This window comes from Microcaecilia unicolor, chromosome 11 (assembly GCF_901765095.1).
Source record: "Microcaecilia unicolor chromosome 11, aMicUni1.1, whole genome shotgun sequence".
Taxonomy (NCBI): Eukaryota; Metazoa; Chordata; class Amphibia; order Gymnophiona; family Siphonopidae; genus Microcaecilia; species Microcaecilia unicolor.
In genome coordinates this window covers 53,953,960-53,980,879 of record NC_044041.1, presented here as the reverse complement: position 1 = coordinate 53,980,879, position 26,920 = coordinate 53,953,960, and the positions used below count along the sequence as shown (strand labels likewise).

General features: G+C 41.6%; 1 protein-coding gene across 1 annotated transcript in view; it reads right to left on the bottom strand.

Moving 5' to 3' along the window:
- Window positions 1-26,920, bottom strand: part of GOLGA3 (golgin A3) — a 94,112-nt gene that overhangs the window by 8,669 nt on the left and 58,523 nt on the right. The window contains exons 14-22 of the mRNA XM_030220167.1: window positions 21,325-21,419; window positions 18,463-18,679; window positions 18,028-18,171; window positions 17,400-17,597; window positions 10,965-11,081; window positions 10,113-10,252; window positions 1,656-1,788; window positions 1,350-1,472; window positions 418-582 (exon numbers count right to left, since the gene is read on the bottom strand). Of these exons, the coding sequence (XP_030076027.1) occupies window positions 418-582; window positions 1,350-1,472; window positions 1,656-1,788; window positions 10,113-10,252; window positions 10,965-11,081; window positions 17,400-17,597; window positions 18,028-18,171; window positions 18,463-18,679; window positions 21,325-21,419 (1,332 nt within the window). The remainder of the gene's footprint in view (window positions 1-417; window positions 583-1,349; window positions 1,473-1,655; window positions 1,789-10,112; window positions 10,253-10,964; window positions 11,082-17,399; window positions 17,598-18,027; window positions 18,172-18,462; window positions 18,680-21,324; window positions 21,420-26,920) is intronic.

Below are 26,920 nucleotides of genomic sequence, written 5' to 3'. Positions count from 1 at the left end.
GACTATTTGACAGCCAGTACACATTTGCTTACATTCAGGAAGCAATTGCACAAGTTGTATAATGGAGCTTGTTTCTTTGATAGACAAAAACTCCATCTTATGTATGTTTTGAAATGATTATGTTCGTTCGTTCACTGCCCAGATTTGTAGATGGGCAGGATATAAGAATTTAAATAATTAATTAAAATTTATGTTTGGCTTTCTCAGACTAAAATCACTAATGACTGTGGGACGGCACAAAAGACAACATCCATGCTTCTCCAGAGCACAGAGAATACAGGCATGAAATTAAAAAAACAAAACAAACCCAAACCCCCCATAGCACATGAGTATAAGAAATGATAAATAAACCACTACTCTGGACAAAAGTATGTGGAATGTACTGTACAGGCATGATCTGTTGCTGTACTGACTCACCTTTTTCATTCTGCCATGCTTCAAGTCGAGCTTAAGTTGTTGGTTCTGCTGCAGCAGTGTCTTCATGCTGTTCTTTAGCTCCGTCACTTTGGCCTGCAGCATAAACTTGTCCTTCTGGGTCATGGACAGATCATCCCGTGCTACCTCCAGCTCGGATTTTATATTCTACAGACAAATTATATTGTTATAGTCATTAATATTTCAGCCTTATATTATGTTGCACTGCCAGGTTCATTCATTTTATTAAGTTCAGGAAGTGGGATGTTATCAATTTAACCTGGAAAATTAATGCTTGAATATATTAACCCTTTGCTGCTGTCCGCCATGCAAAGATTGGTGCATGTGCTGTTGTTGTACTAGGATACTAGCATCGCTGGACTCAAAACAGTAGGCACATGTAGTTCTGAGAAAAGCCAAGACTTAATAGTAATCAGCTAAATAAGTTTCCATCCTGCTGGTGGAGAGGCGGATTTTATTTAAAGGGCTGTTATGAAAGGCATGAAACCAAAGGTTTTGGAAACATAAGCCCCTTAAATGCCTATAGAATTTATTTAATTTCCTTTTTCAGTAGTAGTTGGAGGTGAGTTATATTCAGGTGCACTAGGTACTGCCCTGTCTCTGGAGGACTCACAATCTAGTTTTGTATCTGAGGCAATGGAGACTTGTTTCTTCCTCAAAATCACAAGATATAAAGCCCAGAGCCCTAACCACTAGGCTACTCCTCCACTCACAGGTGGAGGCAAGGTAAGTCTCCAGCACACGTGCCAGAAGCCTGCTTCAGTCCCCAGGGCTGAGGATGGGAATCAAGATTCCAATCCATTCAGGTTCTTGAGGCTAGTAGATGCTAGTGTAAAATCAGATCTGTATTTTGTGAGCATCCACTCACTGGCAGATGAACTGAAACAACCAACTTCTGCCTCAGTCTGACTTACCTGCAATAACGACTGAACACCTTCCAGTGCCTTCTCATTATGCTGCCCATTCAGGTCTAGCTGCTGTTTCAAGGACTGGATTTCTCGCTCCTTCTGCTCTACCTCCCACTTCAGATCTTCAACCTAAGGAGAAAGCACATCCAGGTAACATATTTGAGCAGACTGTGATTAAAATGCAAACTTATCAATATTCATGTTGGATATGAGGAAAACTTGTAGGGTCACCTACAGCTGAAGCTGCCAGTCCCTGGTGAAACTGCAGCAGTAGTTGGCCCATTAAATTACAGTAGGAAGAAGTATTCTTACCTCTTGGCTGACCACAGGCTGTTTGCTGATATATTTATCCAGCTGTTTTTGTAAAAGCTGAAGCTGGGAGCGAGCCTCTGCCAGTTCTTGCTGGAACTGAGACACTTCTTGTGAATGTGTTTGGTCCTGGGCCCTGTAAAAGTAGAAAAACTTCATGTTATTGTGATATATAAAGAGAAATTAGGTCTTACCTGATAATTTTTCTTCCCATGAGTCTTTCCCACTATTCCAGAACTGGTGACTTAGTTGTGTCCTTCAACAAGGAAGTGGAGATAAGCTAGGAATGGAATTGTAAGACAAAGTTTGAGCTGATGTTGTCCCTCTTCACAAAAGGAGGGACAGGGATGAAGTGGGAAACTACAGGCTGGTAAGACTCATGTCAGTGGTAGGAAAAATAATGGCGTCACTGCTGAAGAAAAAGATAGTTAACTTTCTAGAATCCAACAACAGGTGGCAGGATCCGAGTTAACATAGTTTTACCAAAGGAAAATCCCGCCAAAATGAATCTGATTGATTTTGTTGACTGGGTAACCAAAGAACTGGACAAAGGACATTCACCAGATGTTATCTACTTGCATTGCAGCAAAGCCTTTGATACGGTTCCTCACAGAAGACTTGTGAATATGCTGACGGTGCTGAACTTAGGACCCAAAGTGATGAACTGGATTGGAAACTGGCTGACCGACCAGAAACACAGGGTGGTGGTAAATGGTGGAATCCGCTCGGAGGAAAGGAAGGTGAGTAATGAAGTCAGGGTTCAGTACTGGGGTCGATTCTAATATATTTGTGAGAGACATTGCTGTGCTGAAAGATTAGAAGGAAAAGTTTGCCTTTTTGCAGAGGACATGAACATAGCCAATAGAATGGATACCTCGAAGGGAGTAGAAACCATGAAAAGAGATCTCCAAAAACTAGAAGAATGGTCAAAGGTCTGGTAATTAAAATGTAATGCCAAGAAGTGCAGAATGATGCACTTGTGGTGCAGAAATCCAAAGCAGAAGTACCAGATAGGAGAAGATTGATTGAAAAGCAAGCACAGCTCAGGAGAGAGACCTTGGGGTGATGGTATCCGAGAAGCTCAAGGTGACAAAACAATGTGACAAAGTGGTGGCCATGGCCAGAAGGATGCTAGGTTGCAAAGTGAGGGGTATAACTAGCTGAAGAAAAGAGGTGTTGATGCCCCTGAACAAGTTGTTGGTGAGGCCCCACTTCTTCCAGAGGTGGGTGAAGGTGGTAGAACTTGAGGACATGAATTGAGGTTGCAGGAGGGCTGACTCAGGAATAATACCAGGAAGTACTTTTTTCACAAAGAGGGTGGTAGATACCTGGAATGCCCTCCTGCGGGAGGTGGTGATGAAAATGGTAATGGAATTCAAAAAGGCGTGGGATAAACACAAAGGAATCCTCTACAGAAGACATGGAACCAAACAAGCTTAACGGTGATTAGACGGCAACACCAGTAATTGGGAAGCAAAGCCAGTGCTGGGCAGACTTCTACAGTCTATGACCTGAGCATGACTGGACAGATTCAGCTTCAGTAGCTGGAGAACAAAGCCAGTGCTGGGCAGACTTCTACAGTCTGTGCCACGAGCATAGCTGGACAGATTTGTATGGGCTGGAGAGGGGCTTCGATGACAACTTCAGAAGTTGGAGAGCAAGGCTAGGGCCGAGCAGACTTCTATAGTTTGTGCCCTGAAAATGGCAAGGTCAAATCAAGATCAAGTATACATATGTAGTATCACATCATATCTTATGCTATGAGTTTATCTTGTTGGGCAGACTGGATGGACTATACTGGTCTTTATCTGCCATCATTTACTATGTTACTATGATATTTCTTTCAGTTCCTCTGCATTGTCTCCTTGAAACGCATCTCTGGTACAGTACATCTCTTACATCTTCTTCAGTAAAGACCGAGGCAACAAATTCATTCAGCATCTCTGCTATGGCCCAACCCTCCTTGAGTGTCATTTTTACTCCTTGATGATCTGACGGTCCTACAGATTCCCTCACAGGCTTTCTGCTTCTGATATACCTAAAAAGGTTATGAGTTTTTGTCTCCAAGGCAAGTTTCTCTATGTATTCTCAGTTGGCCTGCATCTCTAACTTGCCAGTGCTTATGTTGCTTCTTGTTTTCTTCAAGCGGACCTTTTTTTCTTTTTTCAAAAGATGTTCTTTTGACTCTAATAGCCTCTTTCACTTCTCCCTTTAAGAATGCTGGCTGTCATTTGCTCTTCTTTCCACTTTTATTAATATGTGGAACACATCTGGTCTGGGCTTCCAAAATGGTATTTTTAAACAACGTCCATGCCTGATTTAAAGTCTAACCTTTGCAGCTGAGACTTTCAGCTTTTTTTTTTTAAACCATTTTCTCATTTTATCATAGTTACCCTTTCAAAAAGTAAATGCTGCTACAGTAGATTTCTTTAGTGACTGCACTCCAGTTATTACGTCAAATCCTATATAATAATTTGCACCTCCAACGTTCCATGTCTGGCTGCCTGGGTTCGTAACATCTCCTGACGTCAGCCAGCCTCCAGCGTTCCATTCCCCCTCACTGTCCCATCCTCGCGTCAAGACCTAATGACGTCAAGAGAGCAGAACAGTGAGAGGCGAGCTGACGGCAGGAGGGATGTTACAAATGGAACGGAAGCCAATGCCAGCCAGCCAGAGAACGTTCAGGTACAAATCAAGGGGAGGAGAGAATCGCGGGACATCGGGGAGAGGGAGGAAGGGAAGGGGGGGGAGGGCAGGGCAGAGGAGAACTGATGGACATGGATGGGATGGGAGGACAGTAGAGGAGAGAATCGCGGGACACGGATGGGAGGGCAGGGAAGAGGAGAATCGCTGGACATGGATGGGAGGGGAGGGAAGAATTGCTGGACATGGAGGGGAGGGCAGGGGAGAAAGAGGAAAAAAAAAAAAAAGCTTACATGACAGCCTTCTTAGGGCCAGATTCATTGTTGAGGAAATGGACATGGTTCCACTAGTTTGATCATGTTATGATCACTGTTTCCCAGCAGACACTAAGTCCTGCATTCCACTAAGGGCTAGATCTAAAATAGCTCTCCCTCATCAGTTCCTGGACTAGTTGCTCCAAGAAGCAGCCATTTATTACGTCTACGAATCTTACCTCCATAGCACTCCGCGATGTGGCATTTAACCAGTCAATATTGGGGGAAATGAAATCGCCCGTTATACTGTTGCCAAATTTGGTAGCTTTTCAAATCTGTCTGATTGTTCTCAGCTGGCAGATGGTTGCATAGTCCTACGTGTATTTTCTGTCCCTTTATACATGGAATTTCTATTTAGAAGGATTTCACGTTGCTGTCTGTTTCATGCAGAACTTTTATTTTATTTGACAGTTTTCAAAGTGGCCTTGGCTGTTTCTTTATCAACACACACTTCATAATATAACTATATTATAAACTAAGGAGTCTATATTCAAAAGTATTTATGCAGGAATCAGCTACTGCTCTCTGGATAAATGCCACTGAAAAAGATATTCAGTGACACTATCCAAATGGTACCGCTGAATATCTTTACAGCCCACTGCAGAACTATCCAGTTAGTACTGGGCAGGTCCAGGTGGCAGTCATTTTCAGCACCGCTATCTGGATAAATTAGGACAGAAAAATGCTGTCCTAGATGTATCCGGAGAGTAACTGAATATCTTCACTACCCAGAAAATGCCAGGTGTCACTACTCTGTCCAAATAGTCAGCAGCAGCCACTATCCATTGGCAAGTATCAAAGGCTACCATTTTACTTATAACTGTATATTGTTCAACAAGCCGTTGAGCCCGTAAAAACGGGCTGGTATTGGGGTTTTCCTTCCCCCTCCCCGTGAGGTCGCCACCGCTACCGTTCCCCCCCCCCCCCCCCCCACCCCCGGAGTCGCCGCCATCCCTCCACCCGGCCCGGGCCCTCTCTCCGCTACTAAACTTACACATCCATTCGCCGGAACGCAGCACGCACATCAGCTGAGCTGCCGTCGGCCCTTCCTTCTCTGCCTGTGTCCCACCCTCTTGTGACGTAACGTCAGCGAGGGCAGGACACAGGCAGGGAAGGAAGGCCGACAGCAGCTCAGCTGATGTGCTTGCTGCGTTCCGGCGAATGGATGTGTAAGTTTAGTAGCGGAGAGAGGGCTAAAACGGGAATCCCTATAATCATGAATCAAAAAGAATTAATAAAAAGCAAAAAATAAAATTAGAGCGGATCAAGACTAATAATATGACATTAGTTTAGGTATCATAGGGGGTCTTGACACTACATTGTGTATTGACATGACTAGTGCAATGTGTTTATAAAAAATACTATATACAAAACGTCTTGCAATCAAAACAACATCATGGCACAGCAATGTCACATATATAAACACTAAGTGCAATGTAATAATAAAATATCTAAAATGTTATTGTTATGTATGACAAACAATTATCAGTGCCCTTAAGGGCATGATGTTGTTTTGATTGCAAGACGTTTTGTATATAGTATTTTTTATAAACACATTGTACTAGTCATGTTTTAGCTGGTTTTTTCTTGACTTTTATGCACCATATTTGCCCCTTTACGAAGGTTTCAAATTAGGTATGTGCCTTTTATTATCTCATTTATACATATTTGTATTGAAGTTCATAACCTATACCAGTGCCCTTGATTTGCTGTTACGTGATGTCAGATTTTATTATGCTTTTATATATATGTTTATATGCACTGTCATACAATTGTTGCATTATATATACTTCTTTTATATATATATTTTCTTATATATGCTCTTTTATGTATATATATATATTATTTATATTGGACAGTGCGTATCGATATGTTTATTCATGTAATTATTTTAGTATACTCTCTATGTATACCTAGTAATATTCCATATTTTATTAATTGTTTTTTGTCAATTCATATGTTTGATATATTATGTTCGTATGTGTGTTATATTTATTTATTATGATCTATGATAATTATTATATATTTGTTCATTGTAGCCCCTGACGCAGCCCTAGGTGGGCGAAACACGGCCTGTGTCGGGCGATTTGTTCATACACGGTATCTTCAATAAAATCTTTTTGTTGTGACATTGATCTGCTGGCTTTTTTTCCCATATTGGATTTTGCAGATCGTTTGCCTTGTTGTTTTTTGGGACAAACATAGAAGAAAGACAGTCCCTGCTCAAACAGCTTACAATCTAATAGACAAAAAATAAAGTAAGCAAATCAAATCAATTAATGTGTACGGGAAGGAAGAGAGGAAGGTAGGTGGAGGTGAGTGGTTACAAGTGGTTACGAGTCAAAAGCAATGTTAAAGAGGTGGGCTTTCAAGTCTAGATTTAAAGGTGGCCAAGGATGGGGCAAGACGTAGGGGCTCAGGAAGTTTATTCCAGGCGTAGGGTGCAGCGAGACAGAAGGCGCGAAGTCTGGAGTTGGCAGTAGTGGAGAAGGGAACAGATAAGAAGGATTTATCCATGGAGCGGAGTGCACGGGAAGGGGTGTAGGGAAGGACGAGTGTGGAGAGATACTGGGTAGCAGCAGAGTAAGTACATTTATAGGTTAGTAGAAGAAGTTTGAACAGGATGCGAAAACGGATAGGGAGCCAGTGAAGCGACTTGAGGAGAGGGGTAGTATGAGTAAAGTGACCCTGGCGGAAGACAAGATGGGCAGCAGAGTTTTGAACCAACTGGAGAGGGGCGAGGTGACTAAGTGGGAGGCCAGCAAGAAGCAGATTGCAGTAGTCTAAACGAGAGGTGACAAGGGTGTGGATGAGGGTTTTGGTAGAGTGCTCGGAAAGAAAGGGGCGGATTTTACGGATGTTGTAAAGAAAGAAACAACAGGTCTTGGCAATCTGCTGGATATGAGCAGAGAAGGAGAGAGAAGAGTCAAAGATGACCCCAAGGTTTCGAGCTGAGGAGACAGGGAGAATGAGAAAGCCATCAACAGAAATAGAAAACGGGGGGGAGCGGGGAGGTGGGTTTGGGGGGGAAAATGAGAAGCTCGGTTTTGGTCATATTTAATTTCAGGTGGCGTTCAGACATCCAGACAGCAATGTCAGACAAGCACGCTGAAACTTTGGTTTGGATGCAAGGTGAGATATCAGGGGTAGAAAGGTAGATTTGGGAGTCATCAGCATAGAGATGGTAGGAAAAGCCATGGGATGAGATTAATGAACCAAGCGAAGAAGTGTAGATAGAAAAGAGGAGGGGACCAAGAACAGAACCCTGAGGTACGCCGACAGGCAGAGGGATAGAAGTACAAGAGGCTCCACCAGAGGAGGAAGTCTTGTTCCCTTACCAGGTGGAACACTATTTTATGGGATGGGATGGGGGGGGGGGTCTGTGCACTGGGAGGGTAGGTCATACTTTACACGGTTGGATGTAAGCAGAAGGATTCAATGTATGATGTGGATTCTACAGAGAAGGGGAGTGCTCTGATGGTTAGAAGGGATTGCATGGAGTCTGGGGGAAGACCTTTACTGGGAGAGGGATGGACAGCTGGGACACTCCCTCTCTGTTTCCAATCTGGGATACTGGAATGAAGCTGACAGGGCCTTTTGTTGGACACTATAGTTAGGTAGATTTCCTGGAATGTGGGTGGTATATCCTCCTCAATAAAACGCAAGAAAATTCTATAGGCCTTAAACAGACACTAGGTAGATGTGGCTTTTTTTTTTTTTTTTTTTTTTACAGGAAACTCATCTATTGACAACTAAACATCAGAAGTTGAAAACTTGGTTGGTGGGTACTTGTGTTGCAACTCAGGCTCGTGGGAAGAAAGGTGGCATTGCAATTTTGGTGCATAAGGGCTTGGTAACACAAATCTAGAGGGTACGGGAAAGACATCGAGGGGCAGTATGTCATATGTTAACTTATTTTAGGTCAGCAATCGCTGGTACTGTGCAACGTATATGCTCCCAATCATCATGAAGCCAAATTTTACTAGTGATTAAGGAACGTTTTACTGCATTTGGAGATGTACCCATTTGTTTTGAAGCATTGTGCTTGCACTATTTTTGACCCTTTTAGGGATATGGGTTCAGAAGGAGGAGGGGGGACAGGGATATTTGTTAGTATGTTATTATTATTTGTTACATTTGTATCCCACATTTTCCCACCTATTTGCAGGCTCAACGTGGCTTACATAGTACCGTAGAGGCATTCGCCAGTCCGGTAAAGAAACAAATACAGGTGGTATTATGGTTGAGTAAGGAACTTATGTTTCAGTTACAATGGAAATCAAAGAGAGGAAAGATTATTTAGTGTCCAGTACAAGCTTTGGTTATGTTGTGTTGCAGAGTGCAGGCATTTATGTTGAGTCAGCGGGGTATGCCTTTTTGAACAGGTAGGTCTTTAATGATTTCCTGAAGCTTAGGTGGTTGTAGGTTGTTTTCACAACTTTTGGCAGATCGTTCCATAATTGTGTGCTTGTATAGGAGAAGCTGGACACATAGGTTGTTTTGTATTTAATGTTAGCAGGGAGCTGTAAGAATCCAGGCTTCTTGCTACTTTCGCATAATGCTTTGCAGTTCTTTTGTGTAGTGGTGTACACTGTTCATTAATAAAAATAAATAAAGTTTAAGCATAAAAAATTTTGCCATGTGAGCACTAACTGCCACCCATTTTATAGGTGCCAAGGGCTCACTCGGTATTCATGCGCTAAGTTAGCATGTGGTAATGTAACAGCACTAACTGATTACAACAAGAACACCCACTCTCCACCCCCAACGTGCCCTCTCAAAATAACCTGAAATAATGTTTAGCATGTGGTTAGCATGCGCTTACTTGGTAGTTACTGCTGGACGCCTCCACAGTATGTCATTTTAAGCTGTGTTAGGCATGTGTTAGTACTTAATGAAACTTAGTAAAAGGGCCCCTAAGTGAATTATATTATATAACTCGTGAGGTAACACAAGGAGGAGTAGCCTAATGGTTAGTGCAGTGGACTTTGATCCTGGGGAACTGAGTTCAATTCCCACTGCAGCTCCTTGTGACTCTGGGCAAGTCACTTAACCCTCCATTGCCTCTGGTACAAAATAAGTACCTGAATATATGTAAACTGCTTTGAATGTAGTTGCAAAAACCTCAGAAAGGCAGTATATCAAGTCCCATTTCCCTTTCCCCAGAGATAACCTAATACAATCCAGGAGAAGTAGTGCTTAAAGCAAAGTACAAGTCATGAAAATTTCCAGAACTTCTCAGTCCCAATCCTACTGTCATTGTCAAATAAGTCATACCTTAGCCCTAATTCCAGCCCTCTGCTGGAACCTTATCTCCTTGTGCTGGGTTACAGGATTCCTTCTCTACCCTCTTTGGAAATCAGATTTTAAAGACCTGTTCCATCTAGGTTCCCTCTAAGTTCTGCAACTAAACTGAACATCTCTCAGCTGGAGGTCAGTTGCTCACGTCGTTCTTGAGCTTGTGCTGATGACATGCATTTCCAACCACACTCTCTGTACTCACTGTAGCTTGTCAGCCTCTGCCTGCAAAGCTTTGACAAGGTCGTCTTTGGCTTGTAGTTCTTTCTTCACCTCACTCAGCTCCAGAGCTGCGGCTCTGTAATGGCGACGGTTATGTGCCGCTTCTGCTTTGGCTGCAATGACCTAGAAAAAGCCCAAGGGACAAACTTTTTTGTAAACTGTCAGAGGGTGCACAGGCTACCTCTCAAATCAGTTAAATGGCAGCACACACAGGCATAGGACTCCTAGGAAAGGGAAAACACTAAATCCATGATATAAAACTAAGTGAATATCTTCATCCTTACACTGACAGAGAAATAGTTTATTTCTATCATTAATTTAACTAGATTTTTTTCCCCTTATACATTATCCCCACCTTTATGTGCACAATATATTCACAGACATTCCAATAACCCTACTAACTCTTGAGACATATTTTCAAAAGCCTTTTACTAGGAAACACAGTGTCTGAAAACTGTACACCTTGAACCCAGGTAAAAATACAAACAGAGATTAAGAAGACATGAGGTGAGATCAGAAGAGAGGTTAGATCAGGGAAAACCCATGAAGATTGTAGCTCTGCATTTTCTAAACTATGCATTTTGCTTTCAGGGATAAAGAAAAAGTGGGTGCAACTCTCTTGCAGGTGCTTACTCCCCGAGTAATTGTCAAGGAGAAAGATATCCAAATACATTTTCCCCTGGGAGAACTTGTCTGAAGTCCATACAGAAAAATGCCTGTAGACTTTGCATCTACCTAATTCTGAAAATTGCCTGTATTATTTCTATGATGCCAAGTGTTCTTGCCCACTTTCCCAGTAGCAAAGCAATAATTGTGTCACAGAAATTGCCCTCACCTGCTCCTTAAGGCTCTTCACTTTCACCTTCTCTTTCTCTAAGGCCACTTGTAAGGTATGCACAAGTTGCTTCATTTGCTGATCCTCTTCTTCTTTGCGTTTTAAGACTGCTTGTACCTAGCACAGTGCAAATTTGGTGGATTAATTCTCCACAGTGAAATTTCATGTCTAACACATGCAGAAGAAAAAACAATTGAGTCAATTTTCAAAACCATCTACCACAGAAAAATTTGCCTGACTGGAACTGGCTCTTCTCTGCCCAGGTGTGTGGGCTTCTATAGTGTAGGCATTTTCAACTGGGTTTAAAGAGAGGCCATCCTTGTAAGAATCATCAGGTTGAGGGAATAAGATTTTCAGGATTGTGTCTGCTGTTTTGTCCCCATTATGCCACTAAAATAAATGGCAGGTATATAGTATGCAGTGCTTGTAGTGCACACTCTTCTCAAAGGAAAATAATACAGGTGCTTTGTCTTTGAAAACTGGCCGATATGTGCATAAGTTGAATGCATAAGTTGAAGGTGCCCACATAAATTACAAACGTGAGCTATTCAAAATTGTTCCTTAAAGTGAGCCAAACATATCTCCTGCTTTCCTTGTACAATGAAAAGAAAAGCAAAACACAACACAAATCTCTTGGTCTGTACATATACCTGCACTAGATGCGCATTTCCAGCTGGTAGTGGAGGCCATCTGCACTGCAGCTGTAACACAAGTCTACACACATGCTATGACAATGTGCTCTAGGTACATATGGAAGGTAATTTCATATCAAGGCGCCTGGTTTAAGACAGCAAGTTGGCGCTTACTTAGGCAATTTTTATAAAGACACAGACTCCTATGTGTTTTTACAAAATACTGGTGTAGAAATCATGTTTATTCTTATAGACAGTAGATTATTCAAGTATGCACATAGATTAGCATATTTTGCAAGTACATATATAGATTATAAACTGTACACAAGTCATTAGGTATACTTCTATGTCGGTCAATAATGTATAAGAGCCCATACGCATGAAAATGACTTTATAAAATTACCCCTGATGTTCATTTATCGCTTCTCCATCCATCCCCAAATACACATGCAACCAAGTCTTATACTGTATGCTACATTACAATCTCTCCTGGGAGGGAACTTCTGGTTGAGCCTCTATGCTGAGCCAACACACATAAGATCACTCCGTATCCCCCACTGTTGTATTCCCTCGGTTTTTAGTGCTGCTGCCACCTGAAGGAGCTGGAAAAGGATCGGAAGTGTAAAGCACTCTCTTGGGGGCTACTAGAATGCCGCGAGTACTTAAAATGAAGAGCATTCCTACTTTTACAGAAATGTATGTGAGCAAGGCCTCGAAGCATGGTGTTCTAGTTGGAAAGAGCCCCGCCGGAAGTGCTTCCCCGGGGTACTTGGGAGACCCCTCCGGACCCGGAGGAGGAAAAAAAAAAAATCAGAGGAAGTACTCACACTCGTTCTTCAAGAATTGAGATTCGCTAAAATGGAGATTGATTCTAACTTGGTCACCACCATGTCAGCAAAGTTGGGTTCTCTTAAAGAAAAAATAGAACTAGAAAGCCGCATGCACACAGTGAAGGAGGACCAGGAGAAGTACACGGGACAAGGCATGGCGTGTCAGACAGCTGGAGCTAATGGCGTTCAAGCTTGAGGACTTGGAAAATCAGAATAGATGGTCAAACTTTGGAATTTATGATATACCTGAAGGAATGGAAGGCTCTCAGCCTGGGCAGTTCATCTATAAAGTACTGACCACGAGCTTTCCAGAATCACCAGCAACTCTGAGATACGAGATTGAGAGGGCCCACCATGAACTGCACCCATGGCCCGATCCCAACCTTCCACCGAGGGCTTTTATTATAAAGCTCCTTCATTTTCCTGAAGTGGATTATGTTTTTAAAATGGTCGGGCAGCTAAGAACCTGTAAATTTGAAAAATAGAATATCCAGATTTTTACCGACTTGAGCGTGGAGACTATGCAGAAACAGAAAGACCTTTGGGAGCATAAGCAAGCATACGGAATTTAAGCTCCGGTATGGCACCCTGTCAATTTGCTAATATTTCAGGAAGGGAAGGGCGGATTATTTCAATCAATTTCAGAAAGTGAAAGTTTTATTAAGTTGCTGGATTATATAAAAACTCAAAGCAAGGAACAATCTGGACCCCAACTGTGTCAATATCAGTGGGATTAAAAAAAGTGCGGCTCAAAACCAAAAATACTTCAAGTTCTCCCACACCAGTAGTTTTAAGAGCTAAGCAAAAAGGTTCTGACCCGATTGCACTCTGTAAAGCGTCGAGCTGCTAAAGACAAGCTTTCAATTTTGAAAACTCCCCTCAAGCAGCCTGGGGGAAAAATCCTGCTCGTCTCTCCTATGGATGACACAATGAAGGAGGAGGATGGATCCCAAGTATTCCCTGCTGGAACACTTTTAGACCCTGAAGTGAGAGGAGATGTTATCATTCCGGGATCCCAACTGAATCCAGTGGATGTAATGCATTGTGCACCAATGATTCGAGAATTATATTGTGATACTCTCAGACTGGCAGTGGCGCCATACAGTGGTATTATGACATATTTGAGGCTTTGGCCATTCAGTTTACTTATTGACTGATGGGAAGTAAAGTACATTGGGGTGGTGGTTGAGGGGGCCAGGGGGGAGGTGAGAAGGGAGGTTGTGTTCAAGGATGGAGGGAAATTTGGGAATGGGGGGGGAAGAGGCCCGGGAGGAAGATCTTATGTTGGGGACGGACGAAGTACAGGGTAGATAACATTTGTGATAATGGAAGGTGCTGGGTTTATTTTATAAAATAAAATCAAAGGTGGGATGTTTATGCAAGTTGGCAACCTGGAATGTGAGAGGGGTAAATCATCCGATTAAGAGGAAGCAGATACTGCTTGATATGCAGTTGGATATTGCTCTACTACAAGAACTTAAACTGGATTCAGGGGAAATGCAAAAATTAAAAGACTTAATTGGAATAGAATATACTACTCTCCTCAGGTGGCTCCAAAACAAGGAGAGTTGCCATACTGATAAAAATATTCCATTTGTAGATTATGATACTGGGAAGGATACTATGGGAATATATGTTTGGTTGGTGGGCAAAATTGATCAGTGGGAATTTAAGATAATTAATGTTTATGGCTCCAATGAGTAACAAGGGTTCTTTTTTCTGACTTTTTAAAGAGAAAGGGAGAGAGGAAATTATTGGAGGGGATAAGAATGTGACTCTGGGGAAATAAAACAGATCAAAAAGAAGGGGTAGAGATGAGATTAGGAAGGGGAATTATTTTTAAAAAAAGCCTTAATTAATATGTTTTGGAGCATGCTTGGAGAATTCAGAATCTGCTAGGGAAGCAATTCACATATTACTCAGGCAGACACGTCTCCAATTCAAGGATCGATTTCTTCTTTGTCGATCTGTAGGCCTGTGGTCTTCACTTATGTATCCATTCAATATCTCTGATCATGCTAAGCTTACAGAAGAGGTAGGGAAGGGAAAAATGAGATAGTGGAGGGCTAATGTTCAACTATTAAGTAACTCTGCTACCCAAAAGATTATGATAGAAAAATGGAGAGAATATCTAACATTAAATGATACAGGGAAAGTTTCCTTGGGTGAAATATGGGATATTGGGAAAGCCTACACTCTGGAACACAGCAAAACCAAAACTCAATGAACACTATATAACCTTTCCTCTCCTCGATTCCCTTTGTACGTGAAACACATTTACCTTAATTCGACCACAATATCACCTTGTATTTGTTTCTCTACCAGACTTGGCGATTGCCAGTACGGTACTATGTAAGCCACATTGAGCCCATATTAGAGCAAGAGGTACTCCAAGTGATCCAGGATCTTCTGTCAGGCAAATCACTGGGAGAAGATGTGTTCCCAATGAAATACTATAAAGTTAAGAATCATGAAGCATCAGGGTTTCTTGCTAACCTCTTTAATAATGTATTACAAGGTGCCCCACTTCCTAAATCTATGTATAAGGGAAATGTGGTTGTCCTCCTGAAGCTGCAAGTACAAGACTTCAATAAAGTACAAAGTGGAGACTTCAGCGACAAAGATTACAAGATCAGTGAGCATGTGTTCCTTCAACCAGGTGAAAAGGGTTTATCATATAACAGGTAGAATGCATACATTCAGTGCACTTAAGGACTACCATCCATGGTCTATGGGATATTTTATGTTTTTCAGAGAAAGATTGGAGGGGGCGAAACAAACTCTGTAGAGACCCAATACTCCATGGTACCAAGTTATCCCCTAAATCAGTTAGAAGAAATCCAGCAGTGGAAGATCCCATATTGTCAATACTTCCAGTGAATGGATTTTCTATTCAGCAAAGATGCTAGAGATAATTTGCAAACGGATCCCAACAGAGTAGAAGTGATTCTGTTCAACAGAAGAAATTACTTTTTAAGGTATATGCATTACTAGATAAACTGTAACCCATTACCTAGTCCTCTATAAAGGATTGGGAGAAGTGGTTGGGCAATTCTTTGAGTGATGATGATTGGGTCTGTATATTCCAATATGCCCATAAATGCAATACTGTTACTAATTATAATCAATTACAGTATCAAATAATATGAACAACTTATTGGACCCCCCACAAAGGTGGAGAAAGTAGGAGATGGCGGTAAGGGTCTATGCTGGAAACAATGTGGACAGAAAGGTACATTTGAATATTTATGGTGGGACTGCAAGTATTGGAAAGTAGTGTGGAACAAAATAAGAGCTTGGACTGGTGAGGATTGGACTTTGAACAAACAAGCATACCTGTTAGGTTTGTTACCAACTTGGTCCATCAATGCTGGGCCACCCAAAGAGGCGTCTCATCTAGCTGTAAAAACGGGATTTTATAACAAGCTAACATTGGCTTACAGTAACCCAAAGAAAAGAAAGATCTTTGTTAATATATGGTCTAAATATTTACAAAATATCTCCCACAAGGCTAGAAGTGCAGTGCTTAACAAATTGGATACGTCCTAGATAGTGAGACATCCAGCAGATATTTGCTCCGGATTTTGGACCGGTTAAGACCTGTAATAGATATTGCTAGTATAATTACCATGAAATAAGTAGATAAAGGTAAAGGAGTAAAATAAGGGGGAGGATGGGGGGGAAGGGGGAGGAAAGGATGTAAAATAATGATGATGATGTTAGACTAGATGCATATGTACAATTATGACATGACTGTTTACAAAATGTTTGACTTTATTGGTTTTATTTGACGTGATACATCATCAATAAAAATTGTTGAAATATAACAAACATTGGAAATTCGTGGTTGTGGGCATGAATACACCAAGGTGTGGAATGCAGTGCAGTTCTGACCATATCTATGAATTTTAGGAGAATAGACTTGTTTATCATGAAGAGTAACCGCAGTACAAAAGAACTTACTGGGTTAAACCCCTCCCCCCCTCCCCCCATGTATTTTCCTATGAAATTATGATTTATAAGAGCAAAGTCTTTTATCATACCGGATACTGCCACTGTTGGGTGAATAAAAGTTGGGCTTTATAGGATTGCTTTCTATTTACTTTGTTTGTATGTATGTATGTGAGTGAGGTGAGGTGGGGTGGGGTAGGAGAGGAGGCAGGGGGAAAGGGAAAAACATGGATTTGGGGTGAGCATTTTGTTCACAGTCATCTTAACTGTTCACCCATTGTATTCCACTGAAATTGAATAAAGCATTAAAGTTTCAACAAAAAAAAACCCTCTCCTGGGAGGAACAAGGATATAGGACTGGGAGTGCAGAACTTAAAGCAAATAAATTAATAAAATAAAGCAAATTCAATTAATAAATTGAAACATATATTTATGAAACCCAGAGAATTATATGCATAATACTGCTGTTACTGTATCTGGAAATGGGTTTGCTTCATATCTGGTTTACTTGTAATGGACTGGCAGCATGATGGAGCTCCACCTGCCCCAGATTCCAGTCCCTTCATCCATCGCTGTGATCTTCGTGCAACATCTTGCATCCTGTCCTTAAACTTCAGAAAGCTTTGCAGACTCCTTTTTTTTTTTCATCCTACCAGACTAGTCCAGAACTGATAACTTATGCCTATCAACCAGCAGATGGACATGCAAAAGTGCAAAAAGTGGACATGGCCCACTTTTGCTCTGAAGGGTTCATTTGTTTCTTTGTTACAAAAATACTGATAGGCTGCAGCTTATTGGTCTCTGCCTCCACCTGCTGGTTGATGGACATGACTCATCAGTTCTAGACTCAGCTGGTTTGACACAAGGAAAGAAAATTAGCAGGTAAGACCAAATTTTTTCCTTACCCTCCTACTTTTCACAGCAAAACAATAAGATGACAGACATCTGTTGCTATGGTTTGCAAACCATGGTTGTGTGTTTTCCTACAGCCCTCTGGGGCTGATGAAGGGCTATTCCAGTACCTGAAGATTCAGCTGTACCAGGTCCGCTTCCCTCTTTGCAAGGGCACTCTCTAGGATGTTGTTGTGCTCCCGCAAGGCAGCGTTAGTCTGCCCTAGACCAATGAGTCTCCCTCGCTCATGTTCCAGCTCAAGGGCCAGTTTCTTGTTGATTTCTTCCAAACGTTTTATCTTCCTCCTGAAGCCTCTCGATTCCTGAAGCTACAGTGAATCATACAATAATTATTTTCCCCACATCACAGTTCAATAAGCTGCCCTGTAGTAGAAGATGACTGGCTATAATTCAGTATTCAGCGGTAATGGAGTTCCTAAACAGCTTGATATGATTCAGGGGGGGGGGGGGGGGGGGGGGGGGAGAGAAGAAATCACTAATTCTTGTATTCTACTAGGGCAGTACATCATCACTCTTCCATAAGAATCTACGAAGAACAAAATTTTAATAGCTAAGAAATGTCTGGAAGAATCCCTACAGAGGCGTGTTGGTAATTTTCATTCTGTCCTGCCTAGAAATATAAATCTATAGACACCTGCCATTTGCATGACCCTTGTGAATAGTGAATATCCTGCACACATTGAAAGACTGAAGTAAAGCAGGCCTTCAGAACACAGTGATTGAAGACTAGAACATTACCTCATCCTCAAGTTCTAGCACTTTCTCCCTGTTCTCTTCTAGCTCTTGACTAGTGAGAGAAATCACTTCCTGTAGCTCTTTTTCCAGCATCTTCTTACTGTGGATAACCATCTGAAGCTCACTCTCCAGGCTGTGCACCTTATCCTGTGAGGCAAAGATATGTGAATCAGCAAGGAATAAACAAGTTTCTAGGAGACTAGCCAAATATTAAAGCCAAGTTTATTAAGAGCAGCGGTCACATCCTTAAAGAGGAGTTGATGTACTTGCACCAGATTCTGAATCTGGAAATCTGTTTTTAATTATGTAAAATGTATGAACATTTTTTTTTTTACAGTTAAGTGAGGGACAAAATTAGCTGAAGTAAATGTTATGTGTAGCAATTTTGTTTGCATGGTTCATGATGTGACCTCAGATGATGTAGTGATGTCTATTTACATTTAAGGCTTGGTCATTGCCTCCACTGGTGACCTGTGCTTTCAGCTTGCTCAGCTCAGCTTCAGCAGACTCTTTGGCAGTAAGAGCTTCCTGCAGTCGGCGACTCAAAATCCCAACCGCATTCTCGTATGACTTGTGTTTGGCTTTCATCTCCTTCTGTGCACTGGTCAGGTCTGAACCTAGACGTTTCATTCTCTGCTTCTGTTCCCCAATGGCTCTGCAAAAAAATGCAATTTTAAAGAGCAGATTTAACATCACACTAGGGGTTGATGCAGCATAACTGTACTGTCATTTCACAGTGACAATACATAACTCAATAAAAAAGGAAGGCTGCCCAAGCTGCAACTACAAAGCTCATTTTTCTGGCCTGCCACACTCTTATTGTCCACAACTGAACTGAAATGTGCGATACTGGCAAAGTCAGGAAGCTGGCAAGTTCCTGGACTTCGATTCAAAGAAGACTATGGTAGAACGATACAGTGACAAGTTGGACAAACTCCAAGAGGGACATGTTCCATTTCCTCACCAAACTTCATTAGGAATCCCCATATGTGGCTCGTCTTTTGAAACTTTTGAGGATCATGCTATAACAGCATAATACAAGATATCTGTCGAGGATAAATTAGGTCTTACCTGCTAATTTTCTTTCCTTTAGTCCCAGCAGACCAGTCTAAAACCTGTGGGTGAAGTGCCCATAAACCAGCAGGTGAAGATAGCGAATTCGAGAAAAGTGCTGGGCCCTTTAAGGACACTACAGCTTCAGCACTTTAGTATTTTTCTTAAGAAATCAGTGGATTCCATTTAAAACTGTCATGATCAGAAACAATTCTCATGCCTTCTTATGGTAATAGCAAATAATACAAGTTTCCACGATAGCATAAGTATGTAGAAAAGTTTTATAATAAGTCATCCTTGAACTCTGATGGTAGACTAGAACACTTCTTTTGAAATGAGGTGGAATTTGGACTGGTCTGTTGGAACTAAAGGAAAGAAAATCATCAGGTAAGACCTAATTTCTCCTTCCTTTGGGGCCCTTTTACTAAGGTGAGCCAAACAATGGGCTGCGCTAGTGTAGGCGCATATTTTTGGTGTGCGCAGATCCGATTTCAGCACATCTGTAAAAAAGGTCTTTTAAAAATTTTTACCGAAAATGGATGTGCAGCAAAATAAAAATAAATGTGCTTCCATTTTGGGTCTGAGACCTTACCACCAGCCACCGACTTAGAGATAAGGTCTCACGTGGTAACCATGAGGTAATCATCTATGCGCTAGAATGACGATTACTGCCGGGTTTCAGCTGCACGTCAGAAAATAAAAATTATTTTAAGTAAAAAATGAAATTACTGTAAGGGCCACGTGGTAGTCAGGCGGTACTCAAAATTAACATGTGTTGGGCACACGTGGGCACCTATGCGGCTTAGTAAAAGGGCCCCCCCTCAGTGTCCTCACCAGACCAGTACAAAACCTGCAGATGTATCAAAGAAATCTTAAGATGGGATGGATTCAGAAATTCCTGCTCTGTGTACTGAAGTTCCAAAGGAAGCTTCCTGTCTGACCACACCACCTAATCTATAATGCTTAGAGGAATTATAAAATAGACCATGTGGCTGCCCTGAGTTCCACCCACAAAGTGGCCATTCTTCTCATGGAATGAGGTTTTAGCCTCAACAGCAGCTGTTTACTCACAAGAAAATAAGCTGAAGAAATCACGTCTTTTAACCAGTGAGCTACAGTAGCTGTAGAAGCCGCTTCTTTTCTTGAGCTGCTAAAGAGGACAGTCTATCTGACCTACAGAAATCATTAGTGACCTCTAAATACCTCATTAAAACTCTGCACACATCTAATAATTTTAATGACTTAAAATCCATGCCACAAACCTCCCTTCTAAAAGAAGGTAGAATTATATCAAAAAAATTTGGAGACTACTACAGAAGAAAGAGAGGGTACCCCTGGCATCCATAAAGCAGAGAAAGAGATCAGGTCCTATCATGCAGAGATGGGGACCTGGAGCTCCCACATGCTTCTGGTTGAAACCACTGGCACTAAAACAGTCTTCAATATGAGGTTGTTAATTGTAGCCTTTTTTAGGAGTTCAAAGGGTGCCTGTTGCAACAATCAAAAGATCAGATTCATATTCCATGGTGGATATACTGCTCACGGTGGGGGATGAAGACAGTTGACTCCTTTCAAAAAACAAAACAAAAAACAAACCACATCCAAATGGCTACATATATTATACCAGCTTCCAATTGAGTCGACTGTTCCTGGTCTGAAGGTCCTGTTTCCTGCTCCTCACTGATGTCTTGTTGAACTCAACAAAAGATATACTCTAGAAACAAAGGCACTCCAGACTGCTGCCTGAAGGCCTAAAGCACTGATGTCAAATTACTGCTTAAGAGCCGCCGCAATCTTACAGTCTTGGACATCCTTAAGGGCTGCAAAAATTCTAAAGTGCTGGAGCTGCACAGTGTCCTTATAGGGTACAGCACTTTTATTGTACTCTTTATCCCCACCTGCTGGTCAATAACCACACCAGCAGCAAATTTTGGACCAGTCTGGTGAAGAAGGTAGGGAATGGTTATTTTAACACGCAACTGTATTCTGTGCATGAGTGGCCTATGCTTACACATACTCTTCAGAAGAAGTTAGTTTATTATAAAATAATTGTTTTTATTTATTTGCTGCATTTGTACCCCACATTTTCCCACCTATTTGCAGGTTCAATATGGCTTACATTATATTGCAAAAGGTATAATCATAAATAGAGTAAGGGTTTGGTCTAATTCCCTTCTAAGAGTGAAAAGCAACTATATAAATCATTTGACCCTATGTGTTACAGTTCTGATATAAGCAAACACTTACTTTTTTGCCTCCTCTTGCAATTGCTCCACCTGTTGTCTTAAGGTGCCATTATCCTGAGTAAGGGAGACCAACTGATCTCTGTCAAACTGCAAAGACTTAAGAAGGGGGAAAAGACAGACAAAAATACATTGAATTGATGGGTTGCAGTCACACTAACATCTCCACAGGTTGCACAGCTGTAACTCTATGAAGCAGAGAAAAAAATATTTCGACTTCAGAACCTAGCTGGCTCCCTCCAAGCAGCTAACGTTTACAGAGCGTTCTGTAACTGTTTTAAAATTCTTGATCAATCATTTTGTGCTTTTTCATAAAGCACCAAAGCCCAACAAGTCACCTACTGGACACCAAGCACAACTGAATTATTGCACAAGTGATCTCCAAGCCAACAGTTAAGGCTTTGGGATTTAAAATGTCTTACCCTACCAACAGTCACCCACTAACAGACGATTTCATTGAAGGTGGGACATCTACATTTTGTTTTAATCTCATAATAAACTAATTTTTAAAAACAGTATGGAGTGAAAATGATAACAGACCAGAAAAAATTGAACAAAATGAATATTATTACAGATGATTAATATCACGATTGTTGTTTTCCCAGAGTTCCGGGTAGGACTCCTAAAGTTTTTTCATCTGAAATGATTCCTCTTAGTATATTAATTCAAAAGGAGTGAAGCCTGTGAAACTGGGATTACTTTAATCAGTGGGAATTGGATTAGAGATTCAAGTGTTTGCATTGTTAAATAATTTCTGGTTTTAAAAGAGAAAAAAAATGAAATCAGGTGTATTATTTCCACTAATATTGGACATAAGTATGTTTCCAACGAAATTAATTGACTATACACCGTCTTGGGTTTGAAGAAGCCAACCAGACGATCAATGTGGAATAATGATTCAGATAAATAATAACTGGGGATAATCAGGTTAATACCACGTTTTCTTTGTTTACTGTTGTTTAATTGATCTCCTTGTCTTGTTTCACTCTCCCTATTTATTTTGTGGTCTAAGAGAAAGATTGTATATAATCCATTTATCTAGTTGAGATTGTTTTCCTCTAATATTGTATTAATGTACAGTCATCTCTGTATTACTGTTTGCAAGTGACCCTTGTAAAATGAAAAATTATAAATAAACGATTAAATTTAAAAAAAAAAACAGTATGGAGCACAACCAAAGAACAAAGTCCCCCTCCTCCCAGGTGAATCCTTTCAATTCTACTCAGCACCATCTTATAAAGTTCTCCAGTGAACAACAAAGGAGAAATTAGATCTCCTTCCCTCAGTCCATTCTCTCAACCCTCCAACCCCTGCCTCCTTTTCTTCCTTTTCCAAAATCTCTGAAGAGGAAACTACACACCTTATTTCCTCCTCAAAACCAACTACCTGTTCCTCTGATCCTATTCCCACCCATCTACTTAACACTATCTCTCCTACTGTCATCCCTTTTATCTGTCATATCCTCAATCTTTCACTGTCCACTGCGACTGTTCCTGATGCCTTCAAACATGCCATAGTCACACCACTCCTTAAAAAACCTTCATTGGACCCTACCTGTCCTTCCAACTAGCTATCGCCCCATCTCCCTCCTCCATTTCCTATCCAAGATACTTGAACGTGCTGTTCACCACCGTTGCCTTGGCTTTCTTTCATCTCAAGCTATTCTTGATCCTCTTCAATCTGGCTTTTGCCCCCCTTCCTTCAACTGAAACAGCGCTTGCTAAAGTCGCCAATTATCTTTTCCTGGCCGGATCCAAAGGTCTCTATTCTATACTCATCCTTCTCGATCTATATGCTGCTTTTGACACTGTTGATCACAGCCTACTCCTTGATACGCTGTCCTCACTTGGATTTCAGGGCTCTGTTCTTTCCTGGTTTTCTTCTTATCTTTCCCAGCGTACCTTTAGTGTATACTTAGTGGATCTTCCTCTACTCCTATCCTACTGTCCAGGGACCTCTTCTTTTCTCCATCTATACTTCTTCCCTTGGTACTCTGATCTCATCCCATGGTTTTCAGTATCATCTTTACGCAGATGACTCCCAGATCTACCTCTCCACACCAGAAATCTCAGCAGGAATCCAGGCCAAAGTATCAGCCTGCCTGTATGACATTGCTGCCTGGATGTCTCAGCGCCATCTGAAACTAAACATGACCAAGACTGAGCTTCTCATCTTTCCCCCTAAACCAACCTCTCCTCCTCCCCCATTCTCTATTTCTGTGGATAACACTCTCATCCTTCCTGTCTCATCAGCTCGTAACCTTGGGGTCATCTTCGACTCCTCCCTCTCCTTCTCTGCACATATTCAACAGACTGCTAAAACCTGTCGTTTCTTTCCCTATAATATCATCAAAATTCGCCCTTTCCTTTCTGAGCACACTACCAGAACCCTCATACACACTCTTATCACCTCTCGCTTAGACTATTGCAGCTAGCTTCTCACAGGTCTCCCACTTAGCCATCTCTTTCCTCGTCAATCTGTTCAAAATTCTGCTGCACGACTAATATTCCACCAGTGTCGTTATGCTCATATTAGCCCTCTCCTTAAGTCACTTCACTGGCTTCCTACCCGTTTCCGCATACAGTTCAAACTCCTCTTATTGACCTATAAGTGCATTCACTCTGCAGCTCCTTAGTACCTCTCCACTCTCATCTCTCCCTACATTCCTCCCAGGGAACTCTGTTCTCTGGGTAAATCTCTCTTATCTGCACCTTTCTCCTCCACTGCTAACTCCCTACTCCGTTCCTTTTATCTTGCTGCACCATATGCCTGGAATAGACTTCCTGAGCCGGTACGTCAAGCTCCATCTTTTTGATGCTGCTTTTAACTCCTAACCCTTATTCACTTTGTTCAGAACCCTTATTTTATCATCCTCACTTTAATATTCCCTTATATCTTGTTTGTTCTGTCTGTCTGTCCTAATTAGATTGTAAGCTCTGTCGAGCAGGGACTGTCTCTTCATGTTCAAGAGTACAGCGCTGCGTACGTCTAGTAGCGCTTTAGAAATGGTAAGTAGTAGTAGTAGGTCTTACCTAATCATTCTCTTTCCATTAGTCCTTCCCATTATTCCAGAACCTGTGGAATAGTTGTGTCCATCAACCAGCAGGTGGAGATAGAGAACTGAAAACTGAGCTGAAACATCTCTCTTGGCAACCAGTCCAGCTCCTCAGTATTTACATAGACAAGCAGTAAGGAGAAACTCAGAATAAACACAACTTTAAACAATTTGCTAACCTAGCACTAACCAGGTGGGCAAAAATGTATGGACCTCCCTCATCTCTGGACAACTTGTAAAGAACAAAAGATGCATAGGAAGCACCATGCAAGGTGAAAGTCGTTATTTGACCTATTACTTTGAGCAGACTAAACATCTCAGAAACCTCAGGTGGACCTCTGGAATAATGGGAAAGATTAATGGAAAGAAAATTATCAGGTAAGACCTAATTTCTCCTTCTATTACATAGCTTCCCACTATTCCAGAACATGTGGGATGTTTAAAAGCAATCCCTAGAGTGGGCACCACTCTGAGAAGTGAAGTCCCAAAACTGTGTGCCACAACGTCCACCCTGTAGTGCCTGGAAGGCATGCAGCATCAACCACGTCATTGCCTTGCAAATATCTGCAGGAGACAGTAAGGTAGTCTCCGCTCCGGATGTTGCTGAACAACTTGTAGAATGAGCCCACAAGGCCTGAAGAGCCTACTTCCTCCCAAGCAAATAAGCAGACGCGATAATCTCCTTCAGCCATCTAGCAGTTGTGGTCTTGGAAAAGCAAAACCTCTGTTTACCAAAAAGCACAGTCTGTACGATTTGCAAAACTCATTTGTGACTTCTAAAAATCCAATGAGCACTATAAAATTCAAGGAAGCCTGAAGCAAAGTAGAAATGACCAAATCAGAACAACATTTTTATCTCAACCAAGTCTTTTCAATGGCCAAGTCGTAAGACCAAGATCCTCCATGAGCACCGGACCTTGCTTCATGAGCACCGGACCCTGAGGAAGACCGAGAGGATCACCATCCAGCAGTTGAATCAGGTCCAAGTACCATGGCCTCTGTGGACAACCTGGGGCTACAAGAATTATTTGACCTTGGTGTAATGTGATCCTTTACAACATGTGGCCAACCATGGGCCAAGAAGGGAAAACATACAGTAGTTGTGTCTCGACCAAGCCTGCAGTACATTTTTTAAAGTTTTAAGCTGTTCGGATGATCTTTTTTTGCAGCGATTTTGGTTATTATGGATTGGCAAACATCTCAGGACAAAATTTTGTCCACTTTGTTTTTAATTTTGAGCATCGTTTCCTCCTGACTGATTTTTAAGCTGACTGCATTACCACAAACCTTTTTAAAGTTGTTTGAATTAATTTTTCACAATTTTGAGATCTTGGTGACAGTAATTTTGTATGTTCTGAGGGAGTCAAAAAAACCAAAATAAGGACAAAAATGTTCTAACAACAGTTCATGCATATTTACATGGTCTCACCTTTTAAGGTAAGCTCTCACAGCAATAGTTTCAGATGGACCCAGGAAGAGACACACGAGTCAGCAAGTATATCTCTGTTTTTTTGTTTTTTTTTATAATTTGCATGAAGTCTTTATTGAACAACTTAACAAAACAACATTGCTTCCTGTACAAAAAGGAGAAAGCTTTGATGCACAGCTTATACAATGGCTCTCTATAATTCCCCACTCTTCCCCTTTCTATAGCCATGGCATACATAGTATAGTCTCATTGTACTTCGAACTTTTTAATGAGTTTATATAGGTTTTAATCCCCGCTCACCCTACCCACCTTGATACATATGAACAGTAACATATAAACCTCCTTCATTAGGATTCAGGTAATCTTCTAATTATAGAGTTATGAAAATTGTTTCCAGATCGATTGCCATTTACTCGTCTGATGTTTTCTTTCAGCTAGCAGCCTCTCCATTTCACACACATATCGCAATTTGTTATGCCATTTAAGGATTGATGGTACTCCCACTTGTTTCCACTGAGACGCTATAACCACCCTGGCCACTCCCACCGCAAGTTGCACCAGAGCCCATTGGTGCTTCTGAAGCCCTACAGGTCTTGCGGTAAAGAGAAAGAGCTCTGGTGACCAGGGAATGGGACCTCCCGCCCATTTCTGTAACCGGCTATGAACTGATTTCCAAAAAGCTTGGGCCTTTGCACAACTCCACTACATATGCCCCATGGTACCCCTTTGACCGCACCCTCTCCAGCACAAACCCTCAAAACCTGGATATATTCTCCTGAGACGGTCCGGGGTGAGGTACCATCGAAACAGGACTTTCACTGCATTTTCCTTAAACGGGACATGTGTGGACACACCTGCTGCTGTGCGTTCTATTCTCTCCCACTCAGGCTCCCCTAAAGTCACCCTAAGCTCTTTCGCCCAACTTTTCCTATGTAGGGTGTACATGGGTGCCTGTGAGCTTATTCCCCAGTATATCCGACTAATCAAGCCTTTAGATGAGGTACTGCTGTCACAAATGTCTTCTAGACCCAGTCGGGTCCTGGCTAGAACTGATCTAACTGCCTCGGTCTTAAGAAAGTGGGTCAGCTGATGATATGCAATTTCCTCCCCATCTCC